This window comes from Lynx rufus, unplaced genomic scaffold (genome assembly GCF_022079265.1).
Source record: "Lynx rufus isolate CCGP_SWC_20201006 ecotype Redwood Valley unplaced genomic scaffold, mLynRuf1.p SCAF_2, whole genome shotgun sequence".
NCBI lineage: Eukaryota > Metazoa > Chordata > Mammalia > Carnivora > Felidae > Lynx > Lynx rufus.
In genome coordinates this window covers 116,566,956-116,586,850 of record NW_025814834.1, presented here as the reverse complement: position 1 = coordinate 116,586,850, position 19,895 = coordinate 116,566,956, and the positions used below count along the sequence as shown (strand labels likewise).

The window sequence follows — 19,895 nt, the reverse complement described above, 5'->3', positions numbered from 1 at the left end:
CACGCGCACGGTCGCCGGGTGGCGTAGGAAGTGCGGGCCCCTCGGCAGGCTGGGGCCGGCTTGCGGTAGCGCTGTGCATGCTGGGAAGCGCTTCCAGGGAAGTAAGGAGGCCAACCGGAAAAGAACCCGAAGGAAAGGAGACGCCCCAATCTTGCTACGGTGGCCTGAAAGGAGAGGCGAAGCAACCCAGGAGAATTGCTCGTTTCTGGGCCTCCGTCGTGATGTCTTTCAAGAGGGAAGGTGATGATTGGAGTCAACTCAATGTGTTGAAAGTAAGCGCTAGAGGAGAGCGCCGGGAGCAGCTTCACTGCCCTGGGAAAGAGCTGTTTTGCTGCTCTGGCAACAAGTCGGGGTGGGGGGGCGCGGCGCGAGGGAGCGACTAGAGCTGGGTAGTGACCCCTTTTTCTCCCTGTGATCTCTGTTTTCATGGTCCTTACTCCCTTTCAATCCTCGTCCTTGTCGTTTCCCGTCCGATCCTTTCTCCTAACTCTCTGATCCCCCTGTAGAAACGAAGAGTCGGAGATCTGCTGGCCAGTTACATCCCAGAGGATGAGGCGCTGATGCTACGGGATGGACGGTGAGGACGAGGAGTGATCAAGCCTGAGGGTTCTGCAGTTAGAGGCTCAATAAAATTTTATCAGGGGGGAGAGCCGGAGTATCTAGGATTAATTGCTAGATCAAGGTGGGACTTACAACCGAGACCCCTCTCCCCCCCCCCCCCCCCGGGAGCAAATATCTTCTCTCCTCCTGTCCAGCTTTGCTTGTGCCATCTGTCCCCACCGACCTGTCCTGGACACCCTGGCCATGCTGACTGCCCACCGTGCAGGCAAGAAACATCTGTCCAGTAAGTTTGAGGGAAGACAGGGGTTAGAGAAGAAATCCTCCAGATCTCTGCAGATCACTGTTGCTTCTCTGTTTTTAATTCTTTCCCCTGTCTCCTCAGGCCTGCAGCTTTTCTATGGCAAGAAGCAGCCAGGGAAGGGAACAGAGCAGAATCCAAGACAGCAGAATGAATTGAGGAGGTCAGAGACCAAAGCTGAGGTAATCAGGGTGGGGAGAGTGTGTTCCCAGTGGGTCTGCTTGAAGGGTTTTGACTTCTTTCTGGCTCTGAAGACTCTGACTCTGTCTCCCCTCTCTATACCAGGCTCCTCTGTTAACTCAGACCCGACTTACCACCCAAAGTGCTCTGCACAGAGCTCCTCACTATAACAGCTGCTGCCGCCGGAAGTACAGGTCTGTGGGGTAGGAAAGCCAGAGGTTGGAAAGGGCAGAGGAGATAGATGGCTCAAAAATGATTGTATTCCAAATTGTATTCTCAGGAATACTAGTAGTCCAGAGATGTTAACTGGTATTTCAGGAAAAAGAGAATTTTTTTTAGGTTTGGAAAAATGGCACTTTGTAATCCTAATTTGGATAGTAATACTAGTATATATTAAGGGCTCTACAAAGTCTTAAAATTAAAAAACTTCAAAAAATTTAACCTAGCCTTTAAAGAACTCAATTTGATTCCAAAAAACATTTTTTTATTGTTTATTCATTTGTGAGAGAGAGACAGAGTGTTAGCAGGGGAGGGGCAGAGAGAGAGGGAGACACAGAATCCAAAGCAGTCTCCAGGCTCTGAGCTGTCAGCACAGAGCCCGACACAGGGCTCAAACTCACGAACCACAAGATCATGACCTGAGCTGAAGTCGGAGGCTTAACTGACTGAGCTACCCAGGCATCCCCCAAAATTCTTTTTCATGCAGAACACTTACTAAAACATCTTAAGGAACACAACATATGTATATGTATATATACCATATGGTATATATATATACATATATATATATATATATATATATATATATATATATGATACACAAATTTATATTTAGGATTTTTATTTTTAAGTGATCTGTACACCCAATGTGGGGCTTGAACCCACAACCCTGAGATCAAGAGTTGCATGCTGTACGGGCTGAGCCAGCCAGGTGTCCCTTGAGGGAAACACTTTAGGAAGCACTGCTGTAAGGGGTTGGGATTCATAAGAGAATTGGCCCTTATCCTTTACCACTTTTATAGACGTTGATTCTTCTCTACCCAGACCAGAAACCCCTCGTCCCTCTGTCTCCCATTTCCCTTTGCCACCCCCAGAGGTTGAACCCAAGAGTGGGAAGATCAGTAGGGAACCCGTGCCTGGGGCTGGCCCACAGGCCAAGGAGTCAGCAACTGTCTCATCCTCTGCACCCATGAGCCCCACGAGAAGACGTGCCCTGGATCATTACCTCACCCTTCGAAGGTGAGGTGAAGTTTTCTCTTTTCTCTCTGACTCTCCTTTTTTCAATCCTTCTCAATTGTTCTTGTTGTTTTTTTCCTTATTCCCTACTAACTTCTTAAATCTCTTTTCCTGACCTATTCTCTTTGTTATTTCCAGCTCTGGATGGATCCCAGATGGACAAGGTCGATGGGTAAAAGATGAGAATGTTGAGTTTGACTCTGATGAAGAGGAACCCCCTGATCTCCCTTTGGACTGACACATTCCATTCCCCCACTCAGTTCAGAAGTAAATTTCAGTGGGCTCTGGAAGCCGAATTTTCCTCGAGTCTCCTTCCTTGTTCCATTTCAAGATTTCAAACCTGCATTCTCAGCCTGGCCAATTCTTCCCTGCAATGTACATGACTCCCCATACTTCTAACCCCTCCCCCACCTTCTACCAATGTCATGCCAAGCGTCAGCTGCACGTAGCCCAATGCCCTATTAATAAGTCTGTCAGAAGGAGGTCTGTGCCCTTCATGTTGTCTGCCTTCTTCCCCACCGCCACTCAAAGTCCTTTCCTCCTTCAAATCACACGAGGGTTGTGGGTAGACGCCGGGGGACCTGGCCACGTCTGGAAAGAGGGTTGGGGTAGGTACTCTGTGAGAGCAGAAAGGACTAAATGAAAAGACAGGGGTGTGGGGAACACCAAGGGAGGGAGCTCCCCCACCTCCTCCTAGTAACTTGAACCTCTCTGTCTGCTGATCCCCAGAGTATAAATAATCCCCTGATGAACTGGCAGTAACCCTTGGGTGTTGGTGCCAAGATTCCCACCCCAGAGCCCAAGGAAGGAGGCAGGCAGAGTGGACAGAAGGGCCTTTATTTACAGGAAGGGGGAGAGATGAGGATTTAAGCATTCAGGGCTTCCAGCTCTGGTTGGTAAAGGGAAAGGAAGTGTTATCTCTTTTTTTGCTGGCGACCTGTAACAGGAAACAGTAAACACAAGTCTTTCTTCCATCTCTTACTTCCTGCAGAGGTGCTCTTCTTTCCAGGTCCTTGAGGCCAGACTCATAAAGAGGTAGTGTCTTTGGCCAGCAAGCACGCCCACCCCACATTAACAAAACCAAATAAGACATGACATGGCAAGTAAAAGTACCATGCTCCCAAATGGGTATGTCTAGCTCCTTTCCTGCCTTTCTACGGGTATACGTTTGGGGGCAGGGAGACTCTTCTATACTTTTTAGTCACTTAGGGGATTTAAACTTCACGTGTGAATATTGCTTTGGCTGTATCCCAGGCTATTAGTCCCTAAGTCAGGCTTCAGAAGGATCTACTTGCCCCCATACAGCATGTCTGCATTTACTCACGTAGTTCATTGTTCCGGGTCATGGCCTGGGCTGCCCGAGCACGTGGCCCCTGCTGTGTGAAGTGGTAGCCAAAGCGGACAATGGAGGGACACTGCTCGAGCACGGTGGCCATCTCCATCTCCACTGCATCGCCAGGCCACTGGCGCTGGGGGACGGAGAGGTGAACCCTGTCAGCCCCCTTCTCTGTGTTGTTCACCGCGCCATACCACCAACCCTTTGGGAGGTTGAAAAAGCTTGTTTCATCAGAAGGGGTGATAAGAGGTGCTGACCTTGGCTCCCCTCATAGAGACAACGAAGAGGTTTCAGACAAGATTAGGTGAGATCCTGACCCAGTGGCAGCCTCAGGGAGGAGACTCGGGGAATATTAATTGAATGATCAGGCGACCAGGGGAGGGAAAGCTCACCTGGTTGTCTACACGGAGCTCAGTGAGTGTGGCATTTTCCCGAACTGCCTTCAGCACAGCCATGAGCCCTGTGCTGCTAATGAAGTTGGATTCAATGTTCAGGCTCTGGAGGCTACGATTCTCACGCAACATGTCAGCCACCGCCTGGGTAGTAGGGACTTGGGTTAGGATTAGGGGACAGTTTCACAGATGACTGAGGAGAGAAAGAACAGGAGCAAGAGGGAAACACAGCTCTTTGAGAAGAGTCCTTGAGGAGCTGTAGGTGGGGTGAGAGGGAGATGGAAGGGAGCACAGGTCGTAGGGGAAGCAGGGAGGTTAAGTGTGTGGTGGAGTTGGCGGGGTGGTAGAGCAGGCTGTGGCTCTCTGAGAAGGTGATCTGAGGATTTCCGAGCTAAGAGCCATGGGACTGAGGGTAGGAGTCTTCATCAGGCCATCCTAAGATTATGTGATGGGAATAGCATCCCCAGCACAACCCCAACCCCTTATGACAGCCCTGGCAGGGGTGCATGTCAAGGGGTGCATGTATGGGGAGGGGGCTGGGATTTCAAGTTGCCTTACATTGGCGATGGGGTCACCACTCCTTGTGGCCACCAGACTGAGGCTCCGGACATAGGTATTTGTCTTCATGGCCTCACACAACTCAGTTAGCATGGGTATCGGGATGTCCTGTCAGAGGAGAAGAGATGGTAGGCTAAGGGACCCACATATCTGGGACTCACATAGTTAATCCCATTTATTATTTGGAACATAGGGGTCAGATACCTGTATGTTATTGAGGTTCACCTCCTCCAGCTCCTTGTCATTGTTTCGAACGCTCTTTAGTATCTCCTCGATGTTTGTGGGATTTGGGGGCTCATCCGGCACCGGCTTGTACTTGTCAGGCTGCACCACACCTGGCGGGCAAGGGCCAGAAGGAAACCACGACATGTCCCCCACAACCTCCTCCCCATTGGTTCTCCCATTACTTCTGTACCATCACCTCTCCATGATCCCCGTTTCACCCTTTGCTACCTTTAATCAGACCTTGGGACTGCCTTCCCAAAGCCCTGGATGCCATGCTTCCAAACACTCACTGCTAATGCCTTCGGTGTTGCAGATTTCTCCACTGCAGATGGCGTCATAGTATTGCTTGTTGCTCATCAGTGTGTACATGCCCAGAATTGCTGGAGAGAGTACGTAGAGGGGGAACAGGGAATGAGAAGAAGGAGTTTGTTCCAAATCCCCTCCCTTCTCATTCTGAATTTGTTGCAGTTTTTTAAAGCCTGACTTCTCCCCCCTCTTCCAAAGAGGTTCCCACTCTCCCTAGGTCCCAGGGTTTCCTTCTATGAACTGCTTAAGGTGGTAGTTTTTAAAACTTTGAGGGGGGGAGGGGGGGTGCCTGCGTGGCTCCATCGGTTAAGTGTCCAACTCTTGATTTCAGCTCAGGTCATGATTTTATGGTTCATGAGATTGAGCCCCGCATCGGGCTCTGCACTGACAGCACAGAGCCTGTTTGGGATTCTCTCTCCTTCTTTCTCTGTCCCTCCCCACTTCAAAATAAATAAATAAACTTTAAAAAAAACAAACAAACAAGTTTGAGACAGGGCTAAGGGAAGGTCCCTAAGGAGCCCCTAGAGGGTAAGGGAGGGAAAAACAACAGTGTTTCACATTCAAAAAAAAAAGAGAAAAGAGTGAGGGAGTCTTTTAGACTTCCTCCTATTTCCAGCCAGAATAGTTCTACTTTTATCTGCTTTATAATCCCTATAAACTTGTCTCTGAGATGTGAATGTATTAGATTAAAAAATGAATGAGTGAATACATAAGCAAAAACTTAAAACCATGACCTGAGGCTTTCTCTAACATTCGTGTCCTGTTCAGGGCCTTCCTCACTAGTCCCATGGCCTGGCTAGAACCGCTCTGCCCTGGATCTCCCCACCCTCCCTAACCTTCCACTGCCACCCACCTGCAATATCACACATTTCGGCGTCTGTGGCATGGGCCAATGCCTCTTCCAGTTCAGGCTCCAGAGTGATCTGCTCCTGTGCAGGAATTTCTCTCTTGGGCTGAATGTAGGGTTTCCCTGATGGGGAGATGAAGGGTGGCTCAGGTGGAGGTCATTCCTCCTACGATTCTTGTCTCTAGCTTCCTTCCTTTCCTTCTCCAGGAGGTGGAGTCTTGGGTCACTAGGGGCCACCGTAAGGCCCAAGTCCTCTACCAGCTCAGGACTCCTGGGTCCCCTAATCTCTCCTAAAAGCTGGAGAGTGAAAGAGGCATGTGTGTTTCAGGGTGGCCAGGTCCCTGGGCAGCTAGAAGCTGGAAGGTCAGAGGGAAGCTGGAGGGGGTGCACTTGAGAGATGACCATTGGGTTTTGGTAGGCATGGTTGTTAGTGTCTCCATACCCTTCTTCTCGCCTGTGAAGGGCACCAAGTCATCACGTTCTTTGACCTCTAGTGCCTGCTGTTCCAGATACTGCAAAAGGGCATCCCGGTCCAGTGGCCCCGTTGGGCTCTTCTTTGTCTGGTCACGCTGTCTTAGTCCAGCGGGCAGGAGCATGTTCTTCGGGATGAGTTTTGGGGAGGAAGTCAGACCTCTGATCTGGGGTACCTCCAGGGCTCCCTAAACATCTGCACACACCTTTTCCCTGGCCCTCTTGGGATTCCAAGCCCTGTAGGCAGCCCTGATCTCAGCCACCCGGGGCCCACCACCCCTTCCCCAATGCTCGGAGGCTGCCCGTTTCCTCGTTGGTTCCTTGTGCCAGAGCCCCTACCTCGGGGTCCATCTCCTGTAGCTCGCAGTCCAGCTGCTCCAGCTCCTCGGGGCTCAAGGTCTTTAGGATCTCATCTTCATCTATGTCTCTGTATTTCTCCAGTTCCTTCTGATACGATGACATGATGGCCCCACCCCCTCCCCACTCTGGTGCTCACGGAGCCTGGGGGGAATGGGGAAAGTGATTGGAGAATGGAAAGATACACATGGACACAGCAGGACACAGATGAGCCAGGGGGCAGAACGATGAACTGGATGCCTTGGAGGCTAGAAATCTAGCTGGGCAGGGGAAGGTGGGGACTTATGTTGTTTAGTTAGAACCAGAGCTTCCTTCTTCCTGCTTCCTCAGCTTCAGCCACCCTGGATGGGGATCCCAGGCATCCAAGCGTGATTTGTCTGCCCATTGTGTGACAGAGAAATCCTGGCAACACCCTCCCTTATAACCTCGTCCGTCCGTGCCTCTTGCCCAAGCACAGCTGCCAAGGGCCCTGCCAACACAGCTGGCCCCAGGCCCAGTTCCTATTGAAAGGAAGGGGGGCATACAAAGAGTTTCAGGGAAATTCCTCTTCTCTTCCCCATGATCCAGTCTTTTTTCCTAAACTCGAAGAACGCAAGGGGGAAGAGAGACAGTTCTCTTACCCTACCCTCATTTCCTTTTATTGTGGGGGAATCAAGATTTCACTTTCTATGTTTGCTAAAACTCTAAATCCTAAGGGAAAGCAAGGGCTCAGAGGAGCTGGGGGGAGTGCCAGGTTGGGGGAAGGGTGGTATGGTCTCAGGAGAAGGGGCTGAGTCCCCATAATTTGTCCCTGACTTTGGACGGGAAGGTGACACCGGACCAATGGGTGGGAAATACCTTCTAAATGCGATAAAGTTTCTCTAAAAACAGTGGGAAGATTAAACTTGCACAATCTCTTACAATACAGAAAATACACACAAGCTACACATACACACCATACTGAATATGAAAGATCCAGAAAGTGTGTGAGATACTTGCATGGACAATGTACACTACGGTTAAGGGATAGGACAGACAGTGGCAGAAACATACGCTGAGGGACGGAGACACTCCACATCATTCCCGAAAGGAGCCGCTCCTCTCCTCCCACCTCCCACCAGGCTCTGGTCCATAAGCCCCCTGCCTTCCCACCTACCAGTCCTGGTGGCCACCTCCCTTCTCACCTCCCCTTCTGTCGGTTGGTCTGTCAGTGCTACTGGAGCACTGTCCCCGCGGCAGGAAGAGCCCAGTGCCGGGGAGAGGGTGGGGGAACAGTGAGCTCAGCATTTTATTATTTTAGCTCTGGCCAGGTGGGGGGTGGTGGGAGATCACATATACACAGCCCCCATACCCTGCCCAGCCCTGAGAGCCTCTAGTGGCCACTCACAGCCATGGCACTTCCTTCCCTTCCTGCATGTAAGCCAGAGTCCTAGAAACTAGGGGAATCATGTCATTCCTACTTATTTGGTGTCTTGCTATATTCAAAGCAGTGAATATAAGGTGATATAAAGGGGAGTACAGGAATTTTGTTTGGAGGTCTAATTTAAAGGTGTTTATAATCCAGCTGGAGGAGTGAATACTTACAATTTAAAAAGGGCAGCTCATAATAAGTGCTATTAAACAAAATAAAGACCCATATATACGCAGACATTCACAAAGACTTCTTGCTCCCAACTCAATGAGACACCAGACAAAGGGGATCTTTCTCTTTTATTAGATTAAAAAACACAAATAAAACCGATAGGAACTGGGGGGAAAGAAAGATGGAAAAGGGCCAGGCAAAGGTCAGAGATGACCAAGAGGAGAAGCAGGGAGAGGAGGGGGAACATTAAGAGCCCCAAGTCAGGGCAGGAAAGAGGTTTCTAAGGACTACTCCTCTCCTTATTTGATGACAATTTTCTGGCGCAAGGCTCGAGGCCCAGAGCCAGGGAGGGGCTCGGGAGGTGGTGGGCCAGGGCCCAGCGCTGAGGCCGTGGGCGGCAGTCCATGGGCAGTGATGTACTTCTTATAGGCCTCACGGATGATCTTGAAGGCTCGAGCAGTGGCGTAGGGGATGTCTGTGACAGGGTCCCGGTACAGAGCTGGGCGATGGGTCACAGGGCAGACCTCCCGAACAGGGACCTTTGGGGGCCGCCCTTGGGGAAACCATTCCTCGAATGTCGCATCATCACTGAAAGTGATGAAGGTACGGGAGCAGCGAGCAGGAGGGACGATGGGTCCAGTGCCGGCACGGGGAGTCAGTGCAGAAGCTGTGGGAGCAGGATCCAGTCTGAGGGGAGAGACAGAGAAACACAAAAAGTCTGAGGAGAGAAAACAACAGACAAAGAGATAAGACAGGTGAGGAAAGAGAGGAAGGAGGCAGAATGACGGCAACAATCGGAGAGAATCTATTAAGTGACAGATGGGGAGAAGCAAGCTGTGCTGGGTGGGAAAACTGCTGAGAGAGGGGAGAGAGACGAAAAACAGAAAGAAACACAGCTGAGGGAAGAGGACCCTGAAGGACATCTGTGTGTTGGAGAGCTGTGTGAGGAGAACTGAGGATGGCAGGGAGAAGGCTCTCTTCCCTTCTCCCCTGTGACGCACTCACCCTTCCACATCCACATTCTCTTCTTTAGGGCCTGGCTCCCCAACGAGCGGCACCGTCACCGAATGATAGGTGATTATGGGCCCAGGGCACTTCCGCTTCTTGTGCACCTGCTTCTTTTTGTCAGCCTCAAGCCGCTCATAGGTCTCTTCAGGGTCAAAGGGAGGAATGAGGGGGCGGTGAGTTCCCCCATGCCCACACTCATGTCTGTCCTGTCTAGTCCCTGCCTGCCCAAGCCACTCACACCAATCCTCTGAGGCCCCCCTAGCACCTCCTAGTTCCAACATTCTTTGCTTGACCACCCCCAACCCCCGACATCCTCTCCGCCCACCTCTCCCGTCCACTCAGCTCCTCACGCACTCAGACAGCAGGACTCTGGAGCTGGAAGGAACCCTTGGATGAGGAGCCTGTTTGCCCAAGCTGCCCTGTCCGCTCACTCCCAGCCACGGCAGCGCGCTGCGTCTTCAGGCATCTCTGGTCATTACAGAGTTCTCTCCTATTTCCAGCTGAAATATGTTGCCTGATGACACTGTTTCACCTTTTCAAGCTGTAAAGGACACAGGTCCAACCTGTCTTCTCCATGACAGTCCTTTACATAGTTGAAATTAGTATCCAGGTCTCTCCCTCCAGGCCGATCACAACACCCATTCCTTGAACCATTTCTCATAAAACATGGTTTTGAGACACACTCTCTTTTTGCTAGCCCCTGTGCCTAGGACACTTCCATTACTGTACTTTTCACAGCCTATGGCAGAGGCCGCATGCTGGCAGCTCCTCTAAGTGTTTTGTTTGATCTGTATTATATTTTAAAAAAAATTTGAAATAGTTACTGATATTTGAAAATGAGGAAATTACATTTAAATACAGAGATTTCTGGTCCTTCTTTTTTTTTTTTTTTTTTTTTTTTTTTTTTTGAGAGAGTAAGCACATGTGCAAACAGGGAGAAAGGGCAGAGGGAAGGGGAGAGAATCTTAAGCAGGCTCCATGCTCAGCACAGAGCCAGACACACGGCTTGATCCACAACCCTGGAATCATGACCTGAGCTGAAATCAAGAGTCGGACAATCAACTGATTGAGCGGCCCAGGTGCCCCTCTGATCCTTCTTAAAAAAATAACAAGGAGGGGCGCCTGGGTGGCTTAGTAGGTTAAGCGTCCAACTTCAGCTCAGGTCACGATCTCACAGTTTGTGAGTTCGAGCCCTGCATCGGGCTTTGAGCTGATAGCTTAGAGCCTGGAGCCTGTTCGGATTCTGTGTCTCCCTCTCTCTCTGCCCCTCCCCCGCTCACATTCTGTCTCTCTCTCTCAAAAATAAACATAAAAAAAAGTTAACAAGGAAATCGGGCAACCTGGCATCTGCGTTGTCACATGGCAACAACGAGCTGGGCAGAAGAACCAATCCTCCTTCTGAGCGCTCCTCTTATTCGCCACAGTCCCCTGTCTGGACAGTGACACTGCTCTATGGTAGTTCATCACTGGTACACAGGTCTCCTCCTGAAGGGCAGTGACTGTGACTCATGTTACCTACATATTATCAGGGCCACGCGGTGTGCCACCCATTACAGGCACTCAGCAAGTATTTGTTAATGTTCAGTAGGTCAAAATATTCCTGATCCCTTTCCTCTGAATGAACTCCAAATTTCTGTTTCTTAAGTGTGCATCCAATCTTCTAGATAAAGTCTGACCAGAAAAGTGTGCTCTGGAAACCCCACCAATGATTTAGCCTCTCTTGTACTTGGAATTCTGGTTGGTAATGTTGCTTTCTTTCCCTTCTGCCAACCTTCCAACACTTCCCCTTTCAAACACTTCCCTGTACCTTCTGGAACTCCTGCTCTATAACCAGCCAACTCATCTATGTCCTCAAGTTTCTCACTGTGAATTCCTTCCACAACTTGTCTTCCTGGAAGCCTGTCATCCCAAGGCCACTGCTCTCCCTGCAGCCCTCTGGTGGAGGTCTCTCGTCCTGCCACCTCCCATGCAGGGTGTGCCTGGGTCCTGTTGAGCCCACACTGCAACTTTAGACCACTGCTTTTCTCCCCACGCGCAAACCCACTTCTCTCTGGAGACTTATGCCACCAGGCTAGATCATGTTTCTTTCCTGTCATGCTCACTCCCTTACTCTCTGAAGACTTTAGCAATGCTTTCCACTGTTCCTCTCCACTCAACTCCTATTATCCTTCATCACCCTAGTGACCTCAAAGTGCATGCACATGGGTAGCCCCTTCAACATCCCATCCCCACAGTTTACGGATCTCATCTTCCTGTCCATGACACATTTGTTGCTCCATTCCACTATGGCTACAGCCGGGAACTGCCCCAGCTCTGAAATACTAAAAATCACACATCCCAGGCTCTGGCCGCAACATCCTATGCTTTGGTTGTTTTGCTCCACAATTCTAGATATCCTCTGTCCTTTGATACCTCCCATACATGGATCTCTCCTCATTCTATCTGGCAGCCCCCTCCAGTCTTCATTGTTCTTTTTTTTCTTCCAGTTTCCTTTTTAAATCAAGGTTAGGTTCCTCAACCTATCATTTCAGTCACTCTCATCAATCTACACTCCCTGGTCCAGACCTGGATTGCTGAGTGCTCCTGGAAAAATACTACACAACAGGCTAGACTGGAACCACCACGAATGCATGTTCCCCAAATTCAACAGACTCCCCCAATGCCAGCAGATAATTCTATCTCAACTATTTCTTTTCTTTCTTCTTCTTCTTACTTTTTTTTAGGGAGAGACAAGATGTGCGTGCAGTGGAGAAGAGGTGAGGGAGAGAGAGAATTTAAGCAGGTTCCATGTTCAGCACAGAGCTCGACACGGGGCACGATCTCACAACCCTGGGATCATGATCTGCGCTTAAATCGAGAATCAGACGCTCAACCGACTGAGCCACCCAGGCGCCCCTGAACTACTTCAAGCACATTTCACTATCCTCAAGCTTCCAACTCTATGCCCAACACCTGACAGGTGATAGTGCCTAAAAGACATCAGATGAGAACCACTCCAATGTCCTGCTATGGGTTTATAAACCTCCAACTACAAGCCATCCTTCCTTCCTCCTCCATAATTTAGGCCAATTCTTCCACCTGTACTCTAGCTACCCCACTCCCCCCACATCTCACTTCTCCAAAAACCCACCCTATTAACTATCCTTTCTTTCTTCTCTGTCATTAAACTTTCAGTTGCTTCTCACCAAAGACAAGAGTTCCTCTAATCTTAGATAAAACAAATAAGGAAAACTGTACATTGACCCCAGATCCTATAGGTTTTACTCCTTAAACCACCCTTTACAGCCAAGCTTTATAAGTGTGGCTCCCCAGCCGGCTTCAAAATGGTGTAGTCTCCAAAAAGTGTTCCCTAAGTTCATCTGACCTCCTTGTCATCAAAACAAATGGACACTTCACAGTTCTCCTCTTGAGTAGCATTTCTGCAGCATTCAGCAGAGACTCTCTCTCAAACATTTTCTTTCCTTGGTGTTCTTTTTCTTTTTTTAATATTTATTTATTTGGGGGGGGAGGGAAGGGCAGAGAGAGAGGGAAGGAAAGAATCCCAAGCAGGCTCTGTGCTGACAGTGTGGGGCTCAAACCCATGAACTGTGAGATCATGACACGAGCCGAAACCAAGAGGCAGACACTTAACTGACTGACCACCCAAGTGCCCCTCCTTGGCATTCTTAAGATAAATTCTCCTGAAGTTCTCCAAATCCTGGCCACTGCTAAGCTCCTCTTGTACATCTGCAGGGTTCTCTTCGGCCTCTATCTTCTCTTCCCCATGCTTTCTCCCTGGGTGATCTGACCCACTCCAATCTCATCAACGCTATCCATACTCTACAGACTTCCAAATTTCTGTTTCCAGCCTAGATCTCTTGTCCAAGCCCAGACGTGTACACTGAACTCTCAGCACTGCATGGACCACTCAAAAACTCCTCGAATTCAACATGTTCAAAAATGAACTTCTTGTCCCCCCTGCAGAACTTGCTTCTGCAGGGTCTCCGATGTCAGCTACTGGTACAAGAAGCCCGGGTGTTACCCTCCTTACAGTGGCCCAAACCAACCAATGTGGTCAAAGGATGAGGACTGTAATTACAGTGACATCAAGGTCACCTCACTGTTTGTGATGGTTCTCAGTCATTTCTGTTTTGAAGGATAGCTACTGTTTGAAAGTACTGAATTACCATCAAAGATTAAATGTTCAATGTTAAAGTCACTATAACAAAACAGGAAAACACACCCTGAAGATGTTGGAACTGAAGTAAATCTTTTCTCAATCATTGTGTTCTTTTGGAGTTATCTACATTTGAGAAATATAAAAGTAGAATGGGATGGGTCCCAGATATTCTGCGTAAACAATACTCAACTCCACATTTGGGCTATCCATGTTTAACCATATGTGTTTGACCAAAAATAAAAGATTCAGAGAGAGAAAGATTTGATGGGGGTTGGGGGAGAAAGACAGAGAGAACAAAGCACATACTATAGGTGATTGTATGTGTTATTTCACTCAATGGAAGTATGCCCCAGATCGAGCATGTGACAGGAGGCGTATAACCTGCCATTCCCTCGTGTACCTCTCATGATTTGCAACTCTCAATGCCCTATAAACAAATATATGTTTTGTACAATATATTACTTTACGTGACAGTGTACTCGGCACATAAACTGAAGGGATTTTAAAGAATTTTGACTTTAGCTCATCTCATGGACTAATTCTGGCGAATTTCTAATTTTCATGATTATCATTAAAGGAGGCATTATCACCCCACCTTGTGAACCAGGACAGCAAGATGCAAGTAGGTTAAGCAATCTGTCAGCAGTCTTACAGCAACTGAACGGCAGAACTAGGATTTGAACTCAGTTCTATTCGATTCTTATTTTATACAAACACACTTTTTCTTCAATATAACTTGTTCTTTAGAGCCCAGCTAACTGCCTCACTCCTTGCTCCTAATCCCTCACTCTCCCCATTTCCTTCCTCTGATTCCCTTCTTCTGGATCTTCAACTCCCTAGCTCTTCAGGCCCTTCAGTCTCCGTTTTTCTAAGGTTCCCCCTCCCTCTGCCCACTAGTCTCAAAACCAGACTGACCTAGTGAACGTAAGTTGAGCTCCTCTGTGATCTTGGCCTCTCTTAGCAGCTCCTCCTGGGTCAGCGGCCGCTCACAATGGGGCCCCTTTCGCCGCCGTGACTGTCCCTGCCTCTCCTGTACCCGAAGAAATGTCTGTCTTGTATGCTCAGCTGTAGACTGACGCATGGACTTCCGACCTGGGGAAGAAGTCAGAGAGGAAGAAATCTTTGAATTCATGTCCACCTCCTTTATTTTTAATTTTAAAACTTCTTATTTGGAAATCATTTCAAACTTACAAAAAAGTTGTAAGAAGAGTCCACAGAAAGTACCTATGTGTCCTTTACCCAGATCACTTCCTGTTAACCTTTTGCCCCATTTGCATCGCGTGTGTTTTCCTGAATGATTAAGTTGCACACATCTTAGTTCTCGACCCTAAATACTTCACTGTATATTTCCTAAGAATAAGGGCTTCCCTTATGTAACCATAGTACAGTTGTCAACTTCAGTTAACTTGCCATGAATACAATACTTTTTCGTTATGTTCCGATTGACCCAATTGACCCAATTGTCAATTGACCCAAACATCTCCACACTCACTGTCAGAGCCATCATCCTGTAGTTCTAATGGCAGCAGAGCTTTCTCTTCTCGGGCCTTCTGAGAGCTACCAGCTGGAGTGCTGACCTTTCGAGGCCTCAAGCTCTTGAGAGGCTCCTGGGAACAGATTGGAATCAGATACCATGGAACAGAAGTAATACAGAGAAAGATGAGGATTTTAAGAGAAAACTAGTCCTGTGGGAAATAGGACTAGCATGGGGAGTCCTGTGACCTTATGAAGGGCAGAAGAGAAATTATGGGAAATTACAGGAGTCCAAGAAAACCAGGATACCCCTGCACCTTATATGCTTTGGTGACTACTCGGCGCTTCCTTCTAGGCTCTTCTGCTTCTCCATCACTGGATGGTTCATCCCCTTCATCAATGTCAAAGTCAGAGTCCACTTCATCCTCTGTGTCTGACTGGTCCCCTTGATATTCATCATCTCCAGATTCCTGAGGATATAAGGAGAGAAGGTTCTCCCTGTCACTGGAGTCACCAGTGCCCCTCCAGGTACAGAATCTCTTTGCTTTCTTGGTAAGAGCTGCCCCACTCTCCTTCCCAACCCAGCTCTTCAATTTCCTTAGGCAAGAAGCCCTTCTAGGTAATGGCCTCTGGCTCCAGCACCACCTCTTTCAGCAGTCATTAACTGCCCTTTACCCGTAGCACACAGTGTTAAGTGCTGGGATACAGAAAGGATTTGGTTTGGTCTTTACCTTCAGGGGTCTCACAGTCAGGCAGAGAACAGGATATCATTATAAAAGGAAGTTTAAATACAAGACAACATATAAGGTATCAAATGGTACTAAAGTGTTACAGGAGCTCAAAGGAAGGCACACTTGCTATAGATTGGTCGTCTGGGAGGGTCTAAACTTTAGACTTTATTCCTTTAGAGCAGGGGTTGGCAAACTTTTTCTGTGAAGGGCTAAAACAGAACAGGTAGCGGGCCAGATTTGGTCATCACATCACAGTTTGCTGAGACTCTAAAGAACAAAGAGAACTTGAGCCATGGTTTAAGATACTGGTAGTGTTTTGGGGCGCCTTGGTGGCTCCGTCAGTTAAGCGTCTGACTCCTGATTTCAGCTCGGGTCATGATCTCACAGTTTGTAAGATCGAGTCCTGCTTTGGGCTCCACGCTGACAGCACAGAGCCTGCTTGGGATTCTCTTTCTCTCTCTGCCCCTCTCCCATGTGCACTCTCTTTCTCAAAATAAATAAACTTACAAAATAAAATAGGGACGCCTGGGTGGCTCAGTCGGTTGAGCCTCTGACTTTGGCTCAGGTCATGATCTCACGGCCTGTGGGTTCGAGCCCCGCGTCGGGCTCTGGGCTGACAGCTCAGAGCCTGGAGTCTGCTTCAGATTCTGTGTCTCCCTCTCTCTCTGACCCTCCCCTGTTCATTTTCTGTCTCTCTCTGTCTCAAAAATAAATAAACATTAAAAAAATTTTTTTTAAATAATAAAATAAAGTAAAATAAAATAAAATAAGATAAAATAAAACGTGGGTAGTGTTTAGACAGCCAAGAGGGCAGAGGTAACATGGGTAGATGGAACAGCAAGAACAAAGATGCAGAAGCAGGAATGTGCATAGCCTATTTATAGAATAAAGATTTAGACCTAAGTAAAGCAGAAAGTTTTTCTTGGGCAAGAAATCTTCCTAGCTGGCTGCCTTTGACTCCAGCACAGCCTTCTTCCAACATTTCCTGACTGCCCTATAAGGCTCTAAGACTTGAAAAGGTTGCATTCAGTCTACAGAGAGACTTACATTATCAGGCTAATAAACTCATGAGTTTAATTTGCAGGCCAAGGATTCTCAATCCTCTCCCTCTCCTCGCTTGTTCCAGTACTGATAATCATTGTTGAGGTAAACTAAAGTTACTGAGAAATAGGTCTCATTCCTCAGGTGTGTTGGAACAGAAAAATAATTGGGTACAAGTACTAGTAATGGGGAGCCAATGAAGACTTGGGGAGATAGGAAGACTGTATACATGGAGTGTTTCAGAAAGTTCTGGAGGTGGTTAGCTGAGTGGAGTAGAGAACATGGGGCCTAGAATTGAAATTGAGAAAGTGCAGGTTAAGTCTAGAACGGCAGCCCCATTAAAAAGTAAAGGGAAAAATACACTTGGGGGCAGGGGAGTCAACTGGGCGGGGTGGCATCTCAAACATGTGGCTCTCTCTTCAATCAATGATGTAGACCAACAGGCTAATCTTGGTACATATGCTGCCAAAGCAAGCAAATAGCACAGACAGTTGACACTCCAAGCTAGCCAGAGTTCAATCTTGCACTGATGACCATCATTTCCTCCCAACTGATGTTTGTGAAAGACAGCCTGGGAACACATTAATCCCCTCAGCTCTAACCTGGTATTAAGTCATCTCACCAGAGAATAGTAGTTCAACTACACATTAGCTTAGTGTCCAATCAAAATGCTTTCATTAAGTTAGGGATTTACTACCATTCCTTTGGCCCTTATTGAGGGTCATTAATAGACATGACTAGATAAGAGGATATTTCTACATCATCTGCCGAAACCCTGTTAGTTTATACATCTTATCTAAGGATTAAGTTCCTAAAATTTAGCGTTGAATAAGTTTTTCTCTTTTAAAGAATGTATATGCTTCTTTCTTACTGAAAAAAGAAATTCAGGGTTTGGCTGCCAGGAAGCTCACAGCTAAATTTAGTATCAATTGCTATTACCATTTTAGCAGAGGCTCCTGGTACAATTACTTCTGATCTGTCTCTATTTTTACTGTTCCTACTTTTTGTTTATATGGTAAGCCTCCTTTAATCCTTTTTGGAAGCATGAAGGGTACATATTAAATAACGACTCGTAAAATGACAGGAATAGGAAAATGGCCTTTGGGGGAGGGAAGAGAACATTCTATTTTAAACTATAGCTGTGTAAGTAATGACTCCCAATCAGTCATCAAGTCCTGTGGATTCAATTTCCTTAATGTGTCTTGAAACCTATTGCCCATGTTTCTCTACTCCCACTGCCTCCTTCATTCTCTTCATTAGAGTGAGGTTTCTAGAGTACAAATTTGGGGGCGCCTGGGTGGCTCAGTCAGTTAAGCAACCAACTCCCATGCAGGTCATGATCTTGTGGTTTGTGGGTTCAAGGCCTGCATTGGGCTGTGCTGATAGGTCAGAGCCTGGAGACTGCTTTGGATTCTGTGTCCACCTCTCTCTCAGCCCCTTCCCTGCTCACACTCTGTCTTTCTCTCTCTCAAAAATAAATAAACATTAAAAAATTTTAAAAATATTCTGTGTCTCCCTGTCTTTCTGCCCCTTCCCCGCTCGCACTCTGTCTCTCTCTAAAATAAATAAACATTAAAAACTATATAAAGTACAGATTTGATCATGTACTTTGATGAATCTTCTCAGTCCTCTGGATGAAGAGCAAACTCCTTAACATGGTTCACAAGGCCCAACATGATCTGGCCCACGCCTACTCTCTCCAGCCTTACCAATCTTTATTCTCTTTCAAGGTCTGGAGAATGAGTAGACATGCAGGCTCCAGACCCAGACTCAGTACCTTTACATATCTGCTCCACCCCCTCAGTGGGCTAACCTTTCTCCTTACCCTGCTCTCAGCCCTACTGCTGTACATACAGCCACAGCTTACTTTTCATACTATCCTAAGTTTAAACATCATGTCCCCCAGGATGCCCATCCCCACCAATGACTCTGGCTGCCACATGTTACCACAGCACCCTATCCTTACCACTTATTTTACTCCTTATCACACAGTATTTCAACTGTTAATTCAGCTGGTTCCCCCATTGGGGTCTGGTATAGGTAAGAAAAAGTGTTCTTAATACTCTCTGCTTCCCTATAACCTGTCACAGTAGTTGGTTTGCCCTAGCTTCTCAACGGCTATTTTAAGAATGGACAGATTCAATCAATACAAGTGCCAATCCAATCCAGACCCTAGCCCAGGCACTAGACTTATTCTGTTGAACAAAACAGACCATCTCTAACCTTACAGAGTTGACAACCTAATAGGAAAGTATAAACAAGTAGGCAAACCAAATCTAATTACAATTTGAAATGTATACTATGAAGGAAATAAATGGGACACTTTTTATAGCAAAGAAGGGTTATCGAAGGAAACACTTACATTGAGACTTGAAAGCTGGAAAAAGCATAGGCTAAGCTCCTCTATTTTTCCTTTTTTTGAAAAGAGATTCCTTTCTATACCTCTGGTGAAGAACCATACCGTGGGCCCACGACTATATACTGCGTGGCTGCGAGAAGCTCGCGTTACGTTAGACGTCAAGAGTGTGGTGAAAACAGGCAACTAGAAAAGTACGCTGTCGGTTTCTGCCATACTCTGGGGTGCCTCCGGAGACCCTTCCATCCCCGACCCCTCCAACCCCATCTAGGGCTCTACCTTCTAGTACTCCATTTTAAACCCCCGCCACCCCCAACTCTCCCACCCCGTCGCGAGTATCAGCTACCAGGGCTCCACTCCATTCCCCGCCCCCTTCTTTGTCCGAGGTTTCTCCCTTCAGGACTCCCTTTAGCTTCCTCCCCTCCCTCTTCCTGGACCCAGCTCTTGCCTCTGTGAAACCCCCATAAGTCGTCTGGTAGAACTCATCTTCCTCCTCTGCCTCCAGGAGGCCAGAAAGCCGGTTCCCCGCGGTCTTCCGGGGGGCCCGGCCCCCAGCCAAACTCATACCGCCTACCGAGACTGCGCCGCGATCAGAGGCCCCTCACCCAGCGCGGGTAGCGGAACTCGGCGCTCGACACCACTACCTGCGGGTGGTAGGCGGTGGCGGAAGCCAGTAGTCTACAGGCAGAAGTAGCAGAGCTTCGAGAGGCTCCTAGTCCGGTCAGCCGCGCCTTCCTCACTCTGCAGCCCCGCCCACCGGGAACGCGGAGACAACCTAGCTACCCGTTCTAGCACGCGC

General features: G+C 48.0%; 3 protein-coding genes across 3 annotated transcripts; 1 reads left to right on the top strand and 2 right to left on the bottom strand.

Moving 5' to 3' along the window:
- Positions 1 to 38: 38 nt before the first annotated feature.
- SCNM1 (sodium channel modifier 1) lies at positions 39 to 2,757 on the top strand. Its single transcript, XM_047082545.1, has 7 exons — positions 39 to 272; positions 507 to 577; positions 756 to 844; positions 944 to 1,041; positions 1,145 to 1,233; positions 2,084 to 2,278; positions 2,414 to 2,757. The coding sequence occupies exons 1-7, from the start codon at positions 78 to 80 to the stop codon at positions 2,511 to 2,513; spliced, it is 837 nt and encodes a 278-aa protein (XP_046938501.1). The 5' UTR covers positions 39 to 77; the 3' UTR covers positions 2,514 to 2,757.
- A 346-nt stretch (positions 2,758 to 3,103) lies between these two features.
- On the bottom strand, positions 3,104 to 8,348 carry TMOD4 (tropomodulin 4). Its single transcript, XM_047082548.1, has 9 exons — positions 6,750 to 8,348; positions 6,382 to 6,538; positions 5,946 to 6,062; positions 5,077 to 5,166; positions 4,766 to 4,896; positions 4,562 to 4,669; positions 4,004 to 4,147; positions 3,600 to 3,744; positions 3,104 to 3,212 (listed from the first exon to the last, which is right to left on the bottom strand). Exons 1-9 carry the CDS (start codon positions 6,870 to 6,872, stop codon positions 3,190 to 3,192), a joined length of 1,038 nt encoding a protein of 345 aa, XP_046938504.1. The 5' UTR covers positions 6,873 to 8,348; the 3' UTR covers positions 3,104 to 3,189.
- Positions 8,349 to 8,447: 99 nt separating this feature from the next.
- VPS72 (vacuolar protein sorting 72 homolog) lies at positions 8,448 to 19,718 on the bottom strand. Its single transcript, XM_047082544.1, has 6 exons — positions 19,545 to 19,718; positions 15,286 to 15,438; positions 14,988 to 15,102; positions 14,411 to 14,587; positions 9,334 to 9,478; positions 8,448 to 9,015 (listed from the first exon to the last, which is right to left on the bottom strand). Exons 1-6 carry the CDS (start codon positions 19,659 to 19,661, stop codon positions 8,628 to 8,630), a joined length of 1,095 nt encoding a protein of 364 aa, XP_046938500.1. The 5' UTR covers positions 19,662 to 19,718; the 3' UTR covers positions 8,448 to 8,627.
- Positions 19,719 to 19,895: the final 177 nt, after the last annotated feature.

Excerpts from the sequence above, each read along its gene's own strand:
- SCNM1 (XM_047082545.1), top strand. The coding sequence starts at position 78 with ATGCTGGGAAGCGCTTCCAGGGAAGTAAGGAGGCCAACCGGAAAAGAA. Across the intron at positions 273-506 it reads GTCAACTCAATGTGTTGAAA|AAACGAAGAGTCGGAGATCT; the intron begins GTAAGCGCTAGA and ends ATCCCCCTGTAG. Across the intron at positions 845-943 it reads AGGCAAGAAACATCTGTCCA|GCCTGCAGCTTTTCTATGGC; the intron begins GTAAGTTTGAGG and ends CTGTCTCCTCAG.
- TMOD4 (XM_047082548.1), bottom strand. The coding sequence starts at position 6,872 with ATGTCATCGTATCAGAAGGAACTGGAGAAATACAGAGACATAGATGAA. Across the intron at positions 6,539-6,749 it reads TACAGGAGATGGACCCCGAG|AACATGCTCCTGCCCGCTGG; the intron begins GTAGGGGCTCTG and ends CTCATCCCGAAG. Across the intron at positions 3,745-4,003 it reads AGCTCCGTGTAGACAACCAG|CGCCAGTGGCCTGGCGATGC; the intron begins GTGAGCTTTCCC and ends TCCGTCCCCCAG.
- VPS72 (XM_047082544.1), bottom strand. The coding sequence starts at position 19,661 with ATGAGTTTGGCTGGGGGCCGGGCCCCCCGGAAGACCGCGGGGAACCGG. Across the intron at positions 15,439-19,544 it reads CTTATGGGGGTTTCACAGAG|GAATCTGGAGATGATGAATA; the intron begins GCAAGAGCTGGG and ends TTATATCCTCAG. Across the intron at positions 9,479-14,410 it reads GCTCAACTTACGTTCACTAG|AGACCTATGAGCGGCTTGAG; the intron begins GTCAGTCTGGTT and ends TTGACCCTGAAG.